The 16,723-nt window shown below is 43.5% G+C and overlaps 1 protein-coding gene across 4 annotated transcripts in view; it reads right to left on the reverse strand.

The window, feature by feature from the left end:
• Positions 1–259: 259 nt before the first annotated feature.
• fgf12a (fibroblast growth factor 12a) overlaps positions 260–16,723 on the reverse strand; it is a 327,722-nt gene continuing 311,258 nt past the window's right edge. For all 4 annotated transcript variants that reach the window (XM_072572135.1, XM_072572134.1, XM_072572132.1 and 1 more), the window contains one exon: positions 260–4,028. In XM_072572135.1, the coding sequence (XP_072428236.1) occupies positions 3,907–4,028 (122 nt within the window). In that variant the 3' untranslated portion in view covers positions 260–3,906. The remainder of the gene's footprint in view (positions 4,029–16,723) is intronic.

Below are 16,723 nucleotides of genomic sequence, written 5' to 3' on the forward strand. Positions count from 1 at the left end.
CCATTCTGTGGTTTGAGCTGTCAGGGTGTTAGATATCCTATGCCAACTAACAGTCTCCTGGGGTCAAAACTTCCTCGAAAGTTCATTCATTAAAATGTCCAAGTCCTGGAGCTTTGAGATTTCTGACACTGACAACTACATTGCCACTTCACAAGTGACAGATCAGGTCTCATAAGAAATACCCCATCCAGCAAACAAGAGAGCACTGGGAGAACTCAGTATTCAGCTAATTAAAAGCAACTGAAATAATTCTGCACACTTCTCTGCATTTATTAAAAGAGCATTTATTGTGTCTTTTTATAGTTAATAAAGATTAAAATACTGGAAATATTTAAACTGCCATGCAAAACCATTCAGTTATTCAAACATTCTGCTCCCCAAACCAACTATTTAAGCATCAAAGTGAAAGATACACAGCAAGTGTTTGCAGCTTTTATCTAAATCAGGGATCTGATGGCTTGCCTTTGAAATAGCCTGTTAACTACAGTTCACAATCTCCATTGTTCTATATATATATATATAAAACTCAACCCCACAATTAGTTTTCAGCAAGCAAATGACTCCTGGATATCTCTATTATATATAAAACTGTCTGAGACCCTAAATTAGTTTCCAGCAATTAACTTATTCCAGAATATGTCCTGCTCTATAAACTATCTGAACTATTCAACTCAATTCCTGCTTTCAATTCACAGCCAGGTATCCATTATCCTATTTATAAATTACGTAAACCTCTCAGTTACATTCCAAACTGTAGTTCATTCCTGAGTACCTGTTATGAAACATATAAAATCACTCAAAGCCCTCAAAGAAGCTGTTAACTCACTCATATTATTCTATAATATAAACCATCCTCACCCCTGGATTAGATTCCAACCTGGAGCTCACTCCTGGTTATCTGCTAATCTAAACATGAATAATTAGAAGTCCTGAGTTTAATTTCAGTATTTCTGTTTTACAGATGGTGCGGCTAGCTGCCTTTCAATGGCAGTTGATCACATAACATATAGGATACTTGTTCAGGAGGTATTTACAATCTGTCACTGTAACACCGGCACTGCAGAATTAGCAAGAAGATGCCAGCAGTTGATGGAAGTGTATGGCTTGCATTACACGATGCTGCATTAATAGCACACGCATCTTCCGATTCCCTTCAGGGACAGCACAGTTCAAGCATTTAATTAACATTTGCAGAGTGGTAACATAGGCTTCGCACCATTTATTTATTAATGGTTACAGTCATGGACAAAGCCTGCAGAGATACTGAGGAGCTACCCAGAGCTCTCATTTGCTCATTTGGTTCCTTATATGACAATGAAGCCCTGGGTCCCGGTCATATAAAAGGAAAAAGGCTGCATTTCTATAGCACCTTTCATAACTTTTAATTAAATCCAGAGCAACATCGCTGAAACAGAGTATTGGGTCATATAAAACATTGCTGCTCATTGGATCTTGCAGTGTGCAATTTGGCTGTAGCATTTCCTGCAATATATATGCCACCCCTGAGTAATATCCTCCAAAAACATAGCATCGGATTACATACATATTCAGATAACATCCAGCTCTTCCTCCTACAACCTCACTACTGCCTCTGGTTAGTCATGTTGCTTGTCTAACATCCAGCGACAGGTAAGCCAAAATAATGATTCAGCTAAAACCTTGGAAGATAAAACCATTCTCTTTGATCTCCGCCACAAATTCTGTTCTCAAGTCACCAGCTCCATCCCCATCTCTGGCAGCTGTCTTGAGCTGATTTAGAATGTGCACGAACCGGATGTTGCTACTGACCCTGAAATGAACTTCCAAATACATCTCTGATCCATCACTAAAACTAGTTCCACCTCCACAACATCACCACAGCACAGCTTCCATCTCTCTCATCAACCCTCACCCATTATTTAGTTACCAGGAGTCACGGTGATTCCAAGGAGCTTTTCCTAAGTTATGCGCTCTGTAAACTTGAGAACATTCAGACATTCCATGGTAATGTCCTAGCTTACAATAAGCCTTGCAGCAATGGTACTTCTGCCTCCTGATCTACACTGTCCTTCAGTCAATTCGGGGCTGATGCTTGTTTACAAAATCCCTCATTCATTCCTGTCTGCCCAATAAAACAACCTCCAACCCTTCCACCTTGGATGTTTCTGTGCTGCTGTAATTCAGGTCTCATGTCCATCCCCCAATTTTAATCATTCTCTCACCAGTGAAAGTTATCAGAGCTTTACCCTCTGGAATTCCTTTTATTAAACCTCTTTGTCTCACTGCCTCGCTTTTTCTCTTTAAACCTTTCCAGTTTCAGCAAGATTTTGGTCTCCTGCCCCAATGCCAACTTCGTTTGACTTGCTGATTACACCCAAGAGGGCTTTCAATTCTTTTAAAAGGTGTTATATAAATGCAAGGCATTATTGTTGGTGTAAAATATACACCTGTTAAGTCAAGGGCTTTTTAAGGAGCGAGCCAAAATTACAGTTCTGTGAACCATCTATTTGTGTTAATTGTATCTTTTTGTTCTGCAGCTAATGACTGTCGGTGTGTATCATTGTCAGCGCCAACCTGCACTCCTTAAGCCATCCAAACCAGCAGTTAATTAGAGCCATAAGGCTCGTTAATGGGTGAAAATGTAAGTTGAAGCTGCAGTGTTGATGTGGAATCTTACAGCAACAGAAATATGATACCGCGCACAGGCAGCCAATATCATGAATGTGTAAATGGGCTGGAGACTTGTTTTAGCAATCCAAATCCATCCAGACATTCAGTGCAACTCAAATGTCTTGGGAACAGTCAGCAATCCCGAATATGGCAGAACAAAATGGTCGCAAAACATAAACCACCAAACCAGTGAGCTGGAAGCTGTTCAAGTGTGCATATCTAAAAATTCAACATAATCTCACTGTGGGTGTTTTTTCAATTATTTCATGGGATATGGGTGTTGCTGGCAAGGGCCAGTACTTATTGCTCATCCCTAATTGCCCCTGGTAAGGTGGTGGTGTTCCTGAACCTCCGCAGGCTGTGGGATACAGAGTTACACCCACAATACTGTTAGGAAAGTCTTGAAAGGTGGTGACCAGAATTTCTGCAAATTAAGATCATTCAACACAAATGGGCCCAGTATGCACAGGCTGGGTTCCTACCATGCTCTACCCTCAAAGGATGAGTCTGGACTACTTTCAGAAGAAGGACTTGGAAATGGGTGAGGAACTCCATGGTGGGGTTGGGATTGAGGGTGGAGAAACTTGAATGAAATGCAGTCTACTTCCCAGAGGCCAACTGTTCACCCAGCCAAAAGACATGGCGCCGTCATGCCCAATAAGAGTTGGACATTGTCTTTATGTTTGACCAGTTGTCCTTTCCTTTCCTAGTACTGGAACGTCACTAAGATGACATGGCGAGTTCTGGATCCTGACAAGAGTTGGTTGGGGCTCAGTGAAGGTGTGGCTAACACCGTCAGAACACAGAGCCCTGCATCTGCTGTCTGAATGAACTGTGATGGGTTCACTCCTCACATGATACTTGGTGATTGCTAAACAAAATCCTCTCTTCGGTTTTAAGGATTTCAACAGTGGAGAAGCAAGAAAGGCCTTTGGATTTTGAGGGATATTTGTTTCAAATCTCAAACGTGGAGGGTAATTTAAGTTTCTTTTTTTTTCCTTTATTTAATGTTTTGTAGATGAGTTTACCACAGGGTCGAGAGTTTTGCATAAGAGGAAACAGAATGAAAATCAAGTCCTGATTTAATGTTTCTTTGTTCATTCAGGCAATGGCTTCATCAGTTCATCTAACGGATTGCATGTTCAAAAACATCCTCACTCCTGGATTTGTTTGTTCTCTCTAATTAAATTCTTTTTTGTTTGATTCTTGTAAGTTGTGCATATGGATCCAATTCAGCTTCCTGAGGCCTTGGTCCTGCTATGTGGACTCCTCCTGATTGACTACCTTGCCTCCATTCATGGTTGGCGTTCCTGAACTCTTCCGTGAGCGTCCGGCTTTGTCCCCGATTTCATGCATCGACGGCTCTCTGTACATGCAAACTGGAACAGAGAAAGAGGAAAGGAAAACCGAAAGGTCAAACTCAGTCTTGCTCTTAAATCAAACATAAGGAAATCTCACAGTCGGGGAGTTTTCTGCCCCATCATGCATCAGCTTCTGTGAAAATCATGACATTTTCTATCAAAGGCCTTGATGGCAGCTCCACTCTGAATAGTTAATTGCTTCATCCTTTCATTTCGGTGAGCAAACATTCATTCTAAAGTGCACACAGTTCAACTTCACAGAATGGTTACAATGCAGGAGGCTATTCAGCCCATTGATTCTATACTGGCTCTCTGAAGGAGCAATTTGTCGAGTGCCATTCCTCACCCATCTTTCCATGGCCCAGCACATTCTCCCTTTCCAGATAATAACCCGAGTCCCTCTAGAAAGCTTCAACTGAACCTGTTCCCCACACTTCATCCTCAGGCAGTGCATTCCAGATCCTAAGCACTCACTACAAAAGATCGCTTTCTCTCCGGATGACCTTGCTGAAATGTATTTACAGAGAATGTTCACTATAAATGCTCTGCCTTATGCATCCGTCCAAAGCAAGGAACACCGGTTATCAGAAACTCCTGTGTCTTTAATGGTTTTGAAGGCCTTTCTCATTCCAGAAATACCTCAAACTGTCTCAACATTAATGTCCTCATTGGTAATATTTCCCACCTATCGCTCGATAAACCTCTTCTGCCTTTACATCATGCCTTAAAATGTGCCCCTTTCACCAAGCTTTTGGCATGCCAATATTTCCCTGTGTGGCTCCAAGTCAGCCTTCATTTGTGAATTGTCCCTGTGCAGTGTCTTGGCATGTTTTACTTTGTGTTAAAGCTGAGTTGAAACTTATCTTGGACGGAGCAGTAAACAACAACATTTTAGGGTTAGCAATTCCAACGTGCAATTGCCCATGGAGCTCTGAGCCCGTAACAACAGCTATGCTCCTACTCTCAGAGCACTGCATTCAGTCTCACATTTCTCAGAGAGCTTGGGACAATGTTCAAATCTCGAAATGGGATCACAGTGCAAGAAAATTTTGGGAAGCACTTGCTTAAAACTGAATGCAACAGAATGGAATTTCAATCTGTCCTTAGAATGGGTGGGAGATCTGACCCAGGATTATGCTACGAGTCTAGAGGAATGTTTGAACCATTTTGTTAAACAACTCACCAAAATGCTTAAGGACAAGGGCACACACTGATAGTAAGAATGGAATAATACAGAAAAATATCCTTCAGGTTTTAGTTTCTACCATCAGAATTGCCTTGGACCAGTCTGGGAGGATTAACCTTACAGTCGATGTCATGCTGAGGCATTCTGGGAAGGGTGTCCTCGCAGTCAGTGTCACGGAAAGGCATTCTGGGATACATGTCCTCACAGTTGGTTTCAAGGTGAGGCATTCTGGGAAGGGTGTCTTCGCAATTGGTGTTGCAGTGAGGCATTCTGGGATCAGTGCCTTCACAGTCAGTGTCACGGTGAGGCGTTCTGGGAAGGGTGTCTTCACAGTCGGTGTCACGGTGAAGCAGTTTGGGATGGAGCAGTGAGCGTGTTCAAACTCTCCTAAGCAGGAACTAAACACTAAAGGACTGGTATAGGGTATAGGGGTTCCAACTCATTGGGCACTGGCGTGAGTAATTGGACAGGAGAGAACTGTACCATCAGGATGGGATCCGCCTGAACCGAACTGAGACCAAAACCCTCGTGAAGAGGCTAAGTAGCGAAGTCAGAAGGACTTAAACTAGTTAAGAGCGGGGGGGCTCAGAACAAGAAATTGGACAGAGAGTATGGAAACAGTCAGGAATCTAACTTCCGGCACAACAGATAATGGGACAACTATGAGAAGGGGGACAGTCAATGGAGGAATGAGGGTGTTGTACTTAAATGTGTGCAGGAGATGAAACAAGGTAAATGAGTTTGTAACGCAGATTGAAATTGGCAATGTCATGAGTATCAAAAAGACATGGCTGCAAGGAGGTCAGGAACTAAATATCCAAGGGTACACATCTTATCGAAAGGACAGGCAGATGGGCAGTGGGGTGTGTTTGCCTTGTTAGTAGAAATGAAATTTAATTGATAGCAGAAAGTGATGTTGGGTTGCAAGGTGTAGAATTAGTCATAGAGTCATAGAGATGTACAGCATGGAAACAGACCCTTCAGTCCAACCCGTCCATGCCAACCAGATATCCCAACCTAATCTAGTCCCACCTGCCAGCACCCAGCCCATATCCCTCCAAACCCTTCCTAGTCATATACCCATCCAAATGCCTCTTAAATGTTGCAATTTCCTCCTGTCCAATTACTCACGCCAGTGCCCAATGTTGCAATTGCAACACACCCTCTGGCAGCTCATTCCATACACGTACCACCCTCTGCATGAAAATGTTGCCCCTTAGGTCTCTTTTATATCTTTCCCCTCTCAGCCTAAACCTATGCACTCTAGTTCTGGAGTCCCCAACTCCAGGGAAAAGACTTTGTCTATTTATCCTATCCATGCCCCTCATAATTTTGTAAACCTCTATAAGGTCACCCCTCAGCCTCCGACGCTCCAGGGAAAACAGACCCAGCCTGTTCAGCCTCTCCCTATAGCTCAAACCTCCAATCCTGGCAACATCCTTGTAAATATTTTCTGAACCCTTTTAAGTTTCACAACATCTTTGCGATAGGAAGGAGACCAGAATTGCACGAAAAATTCCAACAGCGGCCTAACCAATGTCCTGTACAGCCGCAACATGACCTCCCAACTCCTGTAATCAATACTCTGACCGATAAAGTAAAGCATACCAAACACCATCTTCACTATCCTATCTACCTGTGACTCCACTTTCAGGGAGCTATTAACCTGTACTCCAAGGTCTCTTGGTTCAGCAACACTCCCTAGGACCTTACCATTAAGTGTAAAAGTCCTGCTAATATTTGCTTTCCCAAAATGCAGCACCTCGCATTTATCTGAATTAAACTCCAGCTGCCATTTATTAGCCCATTAGCCCATCTGATCAAGAACCTGTTGTAATCTGAGGTAACCCTCTTTGCTGTCCAGTACACCTCCAATTTTGGTGTCATCTGAAAACTTACTAACCATAGCTCCTTTGCTCGCATCCACGAGAAACCACAAAGGAAATAATACCCTGATGGGAATTATGTACACGCCTCCTAGCAGTAGTCAGATCGTGAGGAAGAAAATTAAATCAGGATTTTAAAAAAGCATGTAAGAAAAGCTCCATTACAATAGTCAGAGGGAATTTCAATCTATAGATGGACTGGGAAAATCAGGTTGGTAGAGGATCTGAAGAAATGGAATTTGTGGAATGTCTATGAGATGGCCTTTTTGGCCATTAGGGAACAGAAAATTCTGGACTTGGTGACGTGCAATGAAACAGACTTGATTAGGGAGCTTAAGGTAAAGGAACCCCTAAGGGGCAGTGACCATAAGATGATAGAATTGACCTTGCAGTTTGAAAGGCAGAAGCTGGAATCAGATGTAATGATATTACAATTGAGGAAAGATAACTACAAAGACATGAGGGAGGGGTTGGCCAGAGTTGATTGGAAGGGGACACCAGCAGGGAACACGGTGGAGCAGCAATGGCAGGAGTTTCGGGAGTATTTCAGGAAGCGCAGCAGAAATTCATCCCAAGGAAGAAGGAACATACTTAGAGGAGAATGAGGTAACCATAGCTGACCAAGGAAGTCAGGGACAGCATAAAGGCAACAGGAAAAGCATAAAATGATCTGAAGATTAGTGGGAAGCCAGAGGATTAGGAAGCCTTTTAAAAACCAGCACAGGATAACTAAAAAAGCAATAAGGATGTGTGGGGGAGAAGATGAAAGATGAGGGTAAGCCAGCGAATAATATAAAAGAAGGTTGCAAGAACTTTTTTAGGTTATCTAAAATGTAAAAGAAAGACAAGAATTGATGTTGGACCACTGGAGAATAAAGCTGTAATGGGCAACAAAGAAATGGCAGAGGAATTGAATTTGTACTTTTCATCAGGCTTCACAGTATAAGACAGTAGTAGCGTACCAGAACTTCAAGCGAATCAGGGCAGAGGTGGGTGCAGTGGCCAACATGAAGGAGAAGGTGCAGAGGGAGCTGAGAGGTCTGAAGGCGGATCGATCACCCAGACAGGATGGACTACCCATCCCCACCCCACCCCCAGGGTTCTGAAGGAAATAGCTGTAGAGATTGCAGAGAGTGGACACTTAGGAGAGGGCACTGCTCCATCCCAAACTCTTTTTAAGGATGGCCGCTGGTGACTAGTGGAGTTCCACAGAGAAGCACAACTATTCATGTTATTTACTGACAATCTGAATGAAAGATCTGAGGACATTGTTGCAAAGGTAGGTACGGGGACAGGTAGTGTTGAAGAATCAAGGGGGATGCAGACAGGCTAGGAGAGTGGACAAAGGAGTAGCAGATGCAATATAATGTGGCCAAGTGTGAGGTTATGCACTTTGGAAGAATAGAGAGGTAGACTGTTTTCTAAATGGGGTAGGCTTCGGAAATCTGAAGCTCAAAGGAACTTGAGAGTCCTAGTTTAGGATTCTCTTAAGGTTAACATGCAGGTTCAGTTGGCAGTTGGATGGCAAATGCAATGTTAACATTCATTTCAAGAGGCTGAGAACACAAGAACAGAGATGCATTACTGAGGCTGTATGAGGCGCTGGTCAGACTGCATTTGGAATACTCTGAGCAGTTTTGGGCATGTACTTAGAATTAGAATGAGATTTTATTGTCTTCTGTCCTAAAGTGCAGGGATACAGGAATACAGTGAAAAGTGTATAAAGTTGCCATTGCCAGTGCCCTCTTAGGTTAAATTTGAAAAATAAAGAAATAAAATTGAAAGCAGAGAAAGCAAGAGGAAAAATATAAAAGCTGATGGAATGGGTGAATCTGTCCTGGGTTTCAACTTGAAACCGGGAGTCCGCGCTGTGCAGAAAGTATGGGCTGGTGTTAGAGAGGGTCCAGAGGACATTCATGAGAATGATCCTGAGAATGAAGGGCTTGTCATATGAGGTGCAGGTGAGCACTCTGGGTCTATACCCGATACAGTTTAGAAGGATGAGGGGGAATCTGGTTGAAGCTTCCAGAATACTGAGAGGCCTGAAGAGTGTGGATATGGAGAAGGTATTTCTACAAATAGGAGAGATTAGGAACTTGGGGCTCAGCTTTCGAGGAAAGGGATTACCCTTTAGAACTGAGATGTGGTAGAATTTCTACAGCCAGAGGGTGGTTCATCTGTGGAACTCATTGCCACAGATGGCTGTGGAGGCCAAGTCGTTGAGGGTCTTTGAGACAGAGATAGATAGGTTCTTGATTAGGAAGGGGATCAAGGGTAATGGGGAGAAGGCAGGAGAATGGAATTGTGAAACATATCAGCCATGATCGAATGGTGGCACAGACTCAATGGGCTGATTGGCCGAACTCTGCTCCTCACAGTTTGAAAATAAATCGGAGTGACCCAATGTTCCATTTCTCATCTTCCTGTCCCATCCAGGGAGAGGTTTGGTGGGTGAGTAGGTGCGGAGTAATTTGGCCATTTTATCTCAGGATAATAAAGATGACACAGTCCACTCTTACCACTGATAATATTTGCCGAGCTCAATGGGGAAGTGGTTAACTGGAATCCCTTTGGTCATGTGAGGATTACTGGTTCTAAGTATGTCAGCACACCGAGTCCTTGTCACTTAGATTTGTGCAGTTCTGCCTCAAATAGTGAATTATGCAAAAAAAGTCTCTCGCCGGCATCATTTTCTCTTTTGTATTGATTCGACTCATGCTGCTCCCTCCTTCCTCCTAGACTCTGAATATCCAATCCTGCATAATTGTTCTCCTCCCTACATCTTGACAAATCACAGATCTTCCATTCCAACTGATTCATTTCCTCACCTCCCACTTCCTTTCCTCCTGCAACCTACAGGGTTCTGTCACACAAAGACTGGCGTCAATTAGTTATCGTGCACAGAGTTCATCTCCCATTCTCCTGTCTAAAACCGCATTAGACTTGTCCAATTATGTTTCTGAGAAACACCGTGCTATATTTCAGTCTATTGAAAGGGCTGAACAGATAAAAGGTATAACTTGCATTTACATAGTGCCTTTCAGGATGTCAAAAGGCAGTGTAGAGCCAATGGTGCACTTCTGAAGTGCAGCCACTGTTGTTGGAAACGCACTGGCCGGTTGTGAGAATGGCTGTAACCACATGATCAGATCAATGTGGTAAAGAGACAAATATAACCTTCACAGCTTTAGGGAGAATGCACCTGCTTTTCTCTGAGACAGCGTCAGGAAATAGTTTCTGTCCACCCGAGAGGGCAGACTGATCACTCACCCGAGAAACAGAACTGAAAATCATAGAACCTCCACAGCGTGGAAACAGGCCCGTTTGGCCGTCGGCTCCACACCGACCCTCTGAAGAGCATCCCACCCAGGTCTAGCCCACTTCACTATCCCTGTAGCCCTGCATTTCCCATGGCTAAGCCACCTAGCTTGCACATCCTTGGGCACTACTGGCAATTCTGCGTGGCCAATCCACCCAACCTGCACACCTTTGGACTGTGGGAAGAAACTGGAGCACCCGGAGGAATCCCATGCAGACATGGGGAGAACGTGCAAACGCCACACAGACAAGTCGTCCGAGGGTGGAATTGTACCCGGGTCCCTGGCAATTGGGGCAGCAGTGCTAACCACTGAACCAATGTGTTGGCACTTGGACAATACTGCTACACAGAGAAATGGACTGGGAGCATTATGTCCTCAATTGTTTGGATTGGGACATAAAGGACCTTCTGTTTCAGAACTAGGAGTACCACCCACTGGGCTTGGTTTGAGTTCCTGTATCTAATAGAGATCAAGCTCACAATTAAAGGGGAAGTGACAGGAATTTGAAAATGTCCCTGTCACCATGGGAGCCATCAATAGATATGGGCCTAATGCATCAATATTCACTGACTCTGCAAGTCCCACATATTAATATTTCATGACTGTGCAAGTGTTACACATTAATATTTGATGGTTGAATATTAATGTTCAACATGCAGACAGAAACATAAAAAAGGGAATTCAATGTTGTCCTGAAGTCAGCAGTTATTGAAAGTTTCCAAAAGATATTTTATAACATTTATTTTTAATGTAACTTATTTTTGCTAATCAGTACCATATGAAAGAAAAACCACTGTACATCAGTATCCATCAGGGTCTTCAAACACTCTGTTATAGTTCATATCCAGATACGTACTGTGGCTACAAGGGGAGGTCAGGGGCTAGGATTTCTGTCAGAAGTAATTTACCTGCTATCTACACAAAACCCACTTACCATCTACAAGGCACAGGTTAGGGATATGGTTGGAAACCCTCAGCTTGCTGAATTAATACAGCTCCAGCAATACTCAAGAAGCTCAACATACTTAAGGTCAAAGTAACCTGCTTGATTGGCACCCCATCCACCACATTCAAAACTCACTGACTTCATTACTGATCCACAGAGGCTGAAGTGTGTGTCATCGAAGGGTCAGTACTGAGCCAGTCCTGCACCGTCAGAGAGTCAGTACTGAGTGCTGCACTGTCAGCTCATTACTGAGGGAGTGCCGCACTGTCAGAGGATCAGTACTGAAAGAGTGCTACACTGTCAGAGAGTCAGTACTGAGGGAGTGCTGCACTATTGGACGATAAGTACTGAGGGAGTGCTGCATTGTCGGAGGGTCGGTATTGCTGCAGTGTCAGGGGGTCAGTACTGAGGAGTGCTCCACTGTCAGAGGGTCAATACTGAGGGAGTGCTGCACTGTCAGAGGGTCAGTACTGTGGGAGTGCTGCACTGTCAGAGGGTCAGTACTGAGGGAGTGCTGCACTGTCAGAGGGTCAGTACTGTGGGAGTGCCGCACTAACAGAAGGTCAGTACTGTGGGAGTGCTGCACTTTCAGAGGGTCAATACTGAGGGAGTGCTGCACTGTCAGAGGGTCAGTACTGTGGGAGTGCTGCACTGTCAGAGGGTCAGTACTGAGGGAGTGCTGCACTGTTAGAGAGTTAGTACTGAGGGAGTGCTGCAATGTCAGAGGGTCATTACTGTGGGAGTGCTGCACTGTCAGAGGGTCAGTACTGTGGGAGTGCCGCACGAACAGAGGGTCAGTACTGAGGGAGTGCAGCACTGTCAATGGGTCAGTACTGTGGGAGTGCCGCACTAACAGAGGGTCAGTACTGTGGGAGTGTGGCACTGACAGAGGGTCAGTACTGAGGGAGGGCTGTGGGGACCCTTGCTGCCTCCCCAGGTGAATATAAAAGGTTCTGTTGCAGTACTCTGAGGGAGAGTTGCACAATGGTGGTCGGTCTGGCGCCCCTCAGTCAGCTTCACCTAAACTCAGAGTCCCTGGAGCGGAAATTCACTGCCACATTTCCTACAACAGTCACTACACCTCAGAAAGTAGTTAATTGGCTGTGAATCGATGGATATTTGATCAACAAGCAGCAGGAGTTATGGGGTGCAGACAGGAGTTGAGATCACAGTCTGTCATGATCTTTTCTGAAGGAGGAGTCAAATGGACTACTCCTGCTTCTGTATTCAATGTTGTTAAAGTGCTTTGGGGTGTTCAGTACAGAAGGCACTACAGAATTGCAAGCTTTCTCTTTAATTTTTTTGTTTGGCATTTGTTCTGTTCAGCTACTTGCTCAGGAACTTGCTCTTCTGCACCCTGTGGATTCCAAAGTAGGGAGAAGGAAGCCCAAGTTGGAATAAGTGCAGTGTTCCTCTCGGTTAACCCTACATGATATATCCACAACAGAGAAGCAGAGAGAGAGAGAAAGAGAGAGACAGGGAGAGAAAGGAAAATGGCAGTTACAGTGTTGACATGTTACAGTTATTCTAATGAATCAGAGGAAATGAAGCCTTAGAAAAACATACCCATTCACAGCACTCAAGAGCACTGTATATTGAACTTAGAGACGTGAACATGGACTAATATTCTTTTATTTATGAACGTGCAGTGAGCCCCACAGGCTGAATCACTCTGTACAAAATACAACACCTTTACTGAACAGTGTAAGGGCACAGAAGTACAAAACAACAAATCAGCAATGCAGAGTCACAGAACAGATGATTCAAGCACGTTCACAAAGCAATCTTACAGCGTTGAAACTAGTTACAAGGATACATGGAGCCACAATTAACAATTTAAACACACATGTTAATTATACATGATTGGGAATTACAGTTGTGTAAGGAGGCAGTATTCTTTCATTGACCTAGATAGGCTAACAAACATCTGTTTCAGAACATCTACACAAATTGAATTGAAATCATTGGACCCAAAGTTCAAGAAACCGATGAAAAGAGTCACCTACGCTTTGAAAAGTGAATTCTTTAAATTGTTAGCATGTGATTGTTTTTTTGGTCACCTTGCTATAAGAAGGATGTTATTAAACTGGAAACAGTGCAGAAGAAATTTACAAGGATGTTGCCAGGACTTCAAAAGGTTTGAGTTATAGGAAGCTAGGACATTTTCTTTGGAGCGTAGGAGACTGAGGGGGCACCTTATAGAAGTGTGTAAGATCATGAGAGGCATGGATAGAATGAATGCACTCAGTCTTTCTCTGAGGACTAGAGGACATCAGTTTAAGGTAAGAGAGGAAAAAATAAAAAGGAACCTGAAAAGGAACAAAGAAGGTGGTATGCATATAGAGTGAACTGCCAGTGGAAGTGGTTGAGGCGGGTACATTAACACCATTTAAAAGGCATTGGGACAAATACATGAATAGGAAAGGATTAGAAGGATTTGAGCCAAGTGCAGGGAAATGGGGTCAGCTGGATGGACATTTTGGTTGGCATGGACTGGTTTGGGCCAAAGAGCCTGTCTCCATGCTGTAGGACTCTGACTCTATAAATCTGTAGAGATGGACCACTTAGGACAGCTGCAGTGTGAGATCTAACCCAACTAATTTATCTCCATTTCTCTCGTGTCCTCAAGGAACATTGCGGTGTCTATAGAGTGACAATTTCTGCTGTCAGTGTATAAGGTGCTGACCCTTGTGCGTGACTTAGTAAGCAGTACTCTCCCCTCTGTATGGACTGTATGACACTCCCAGGTGCCATCTTTTGGATGAGGTGTTAAGCTGAGACATCCATTTTTAATTATGTCACTGGATGTTAATGGTTGACAGATGGAGGCAATGGCTTAGTGGTATTATCACTGGACTGTTAAACCAGAGACTCAGATAATATTCTGGGGCCCAGGTTTGAATCCTGGTGGAATATGAAGTCAATAAGTATCTGGAATTAAGAGTCTAATGATAACCATGAATTGATTGATGGAAAAAATAACCCATTTGGGTTCACTAATGCCCTTTAGGGAAGGAAACTACCATTCTTATCTGGTCTGGCCTACATATGACTCCAAGCCAACAGCAATGTGGTTGAGTCTTAACTGACTCTGGCACAAGTGAGGACTGCAGGTGCTGGAGTTTAGAGTCGGCAGTGCGGTGCTGGAAAGGCACAGCCGGTCAGGCAGCATCCGAGGAGCAGGAGAATCGTTGTTTCGGGCAAAAGCCCTTCATCAGGAACATCCGTTCTCCTGCTCCTCAGATGCTGCCTGACCTGCTGTGCCTTCCCAGCACCACACTCTTGACTCTCAACTGACTCTGGGCAATTAGGGATGGGCAATAAATGCTGCCTGTGAATAAATAAAGAAATGAGTGCTTTAGCACCACCTTTCCCATTTAATAGTTTCAGACAAAACCATTAGGGTCTCATCAGTACCACACAACATCATGCCTGTCTTTTTGGACACCCTTTAGATCTTGACCAGCAAGTAGATAAATTGCTTTATTTATATACAAGAAAAATTTGTAAATATATATTACTTTCACAAACATTTTCAAAATCATGCAGGAGTTGAGCAGAATAATTGAGAGAAACCATTCCCTTTCATAAAAGGACTGAGAAATGGAGGGCACAGAGAGATGATAGTTTGCAAGAAATGCAAATATGATAAGAGAGAAAATGTTTTCACACAGCGAGTGGTTTGTGCCAGGAACATGCTGTGAATGGTGGAGGCAGGTTCAAGAGGGTATTAAATGATTATTTAAAAAGAAATAATATTCAGGTTAACAGGGAAAAGGTTGGAAAATAGCAATGAGCCATAATGCTTGTTCAGATAGCCCGGGCAGGCATGATGGGCTCAACGGCCTCCTTCCTCTCCCGAACTGTTCTGTAATTGTGAGGTGTTTGAGGATGCTCTGCAGGAATGACTGATGAACAAAGTCTGGCACTAAGCCTCAGTAGGTGATATTCAAGCAGGTGGATTTTAAAGAGCATCTTTCAGAGGGAAGAGAGAAATGGAAACATGGAGAGGTTTAGGGAATGAATTCCAGAGCTTCTGGTCTACATGGCAGATGAGCAAGAAACCAGAGTAACAAGAGTGAAGAAATCTTGGAAGGATTTAGTTTGGGGGGGTTTACAGAGATATTGAAAACAAGGACGAGAATTCGAAAATAGTGTTACTGGGAACCAATATAGAGCATAGAATGTGATGGGTGAAGAGGGTTTAAGTTAAGGTTTGGTTAGCAGAGTTTTGGAGAAACTCAAAGTTACAGGGTAAGGAAATCCATCAAGCAACCTCGTTTACTGATGTCCTTTAGGAAAGGAAATCTGCCATCCTTACACTTGCCATCCTTGCTATTCTTCTGGTTGACACATTGAGTCTAGAGGTAAAAACAATGACTGCAGATGCTGGAAACCAGATTCTGGATTAGTGGTGCTGGAAGAGCACAGCAGTTCAGGCAGCATCCAAGTAGCTTCGAAATCGACGTTTCGGGCAAAAGCCTCCTGATGAAGGGCTTTTGCCCGAAACGTCAATTTCGAAGCTACTTGGATGCTGCCTGAACTGCTGTGCTCTTCCAGCACCACTAATCCAGAACATTGAGTCTAGAGTCAGCAACCTGTTTGTTTTTGACAATTGTCTAAAGTTGTCCAGCAGTCGCTCAGTTCAAGTGGCAGTTAGGATCAAAGGGATTTGGAACAGTGTTGGCCATTCAGCCCATTGAGTATTTGCCACCATTTAATATGATCATGGCTGTTTGAACACTTATACTTTTGTACTAAAAGCATTCCCATAAAATCTTATACCATTGGTAATCAGACATCTATAACCTTGACTGTAAATATTTTCAAAGACTGAGCCTTCACAGCCCTCTGGGGGAGAGAATTCCAAACATTCACAATGCACTGAATGAAATAGATTTTCCTCATCTTGGGCCTAAGTGGCATCCCTGTAATTTTTAAATTCCACCCCCTTGGTTCGAGACTCCCCGACAAGCAAAATATCTCATCTGCATCTTTCCTTTCTGTCACTTCAAGGACTTTGTAAGATCCAATGAGATCTCCTCTCATTCTTCAAAACTTCAGACAATATCAGCCAAATCTCTCTTCATGGAACAGTGCCAGCATCCCAGAGACAAGTATAGTGAACATTTGTTGCATCCTTCCATAACAATATCTTGAGGCAGGTAAGGAGACTAACACGACAGCTTTCTCCAGATGTGATTGAAACAAACTCCTACTCAAGTGAATGAAGATTTCACTACAGCTGCATTCAAACCTTCTTCTGATACAAACTAACATCCTTTAGCCTTCCTATCGCCTGCTGCACCTGTTTGTTAGCCTTCAGTGACTAAGCCACTCACATCTCTTTATACATTTGCAACCACTTACCATTT

This window comes from Chiloscyllium punctatum, chromosome 6, assembly GCF_047496795.1.
Source record: "Chiloscyllium punctatum isolate Juve2018m chromosome 6, sChiPun1.3, whole genome shotgun sequence".
Taxonomy (NCBI): Eukaryota; Metazoa; Chordata; class Chondrichthyes; order Orectolobiformes; family Hemiscylliidae; genus Chiloscyllium; species Chiloscyllium punctatum.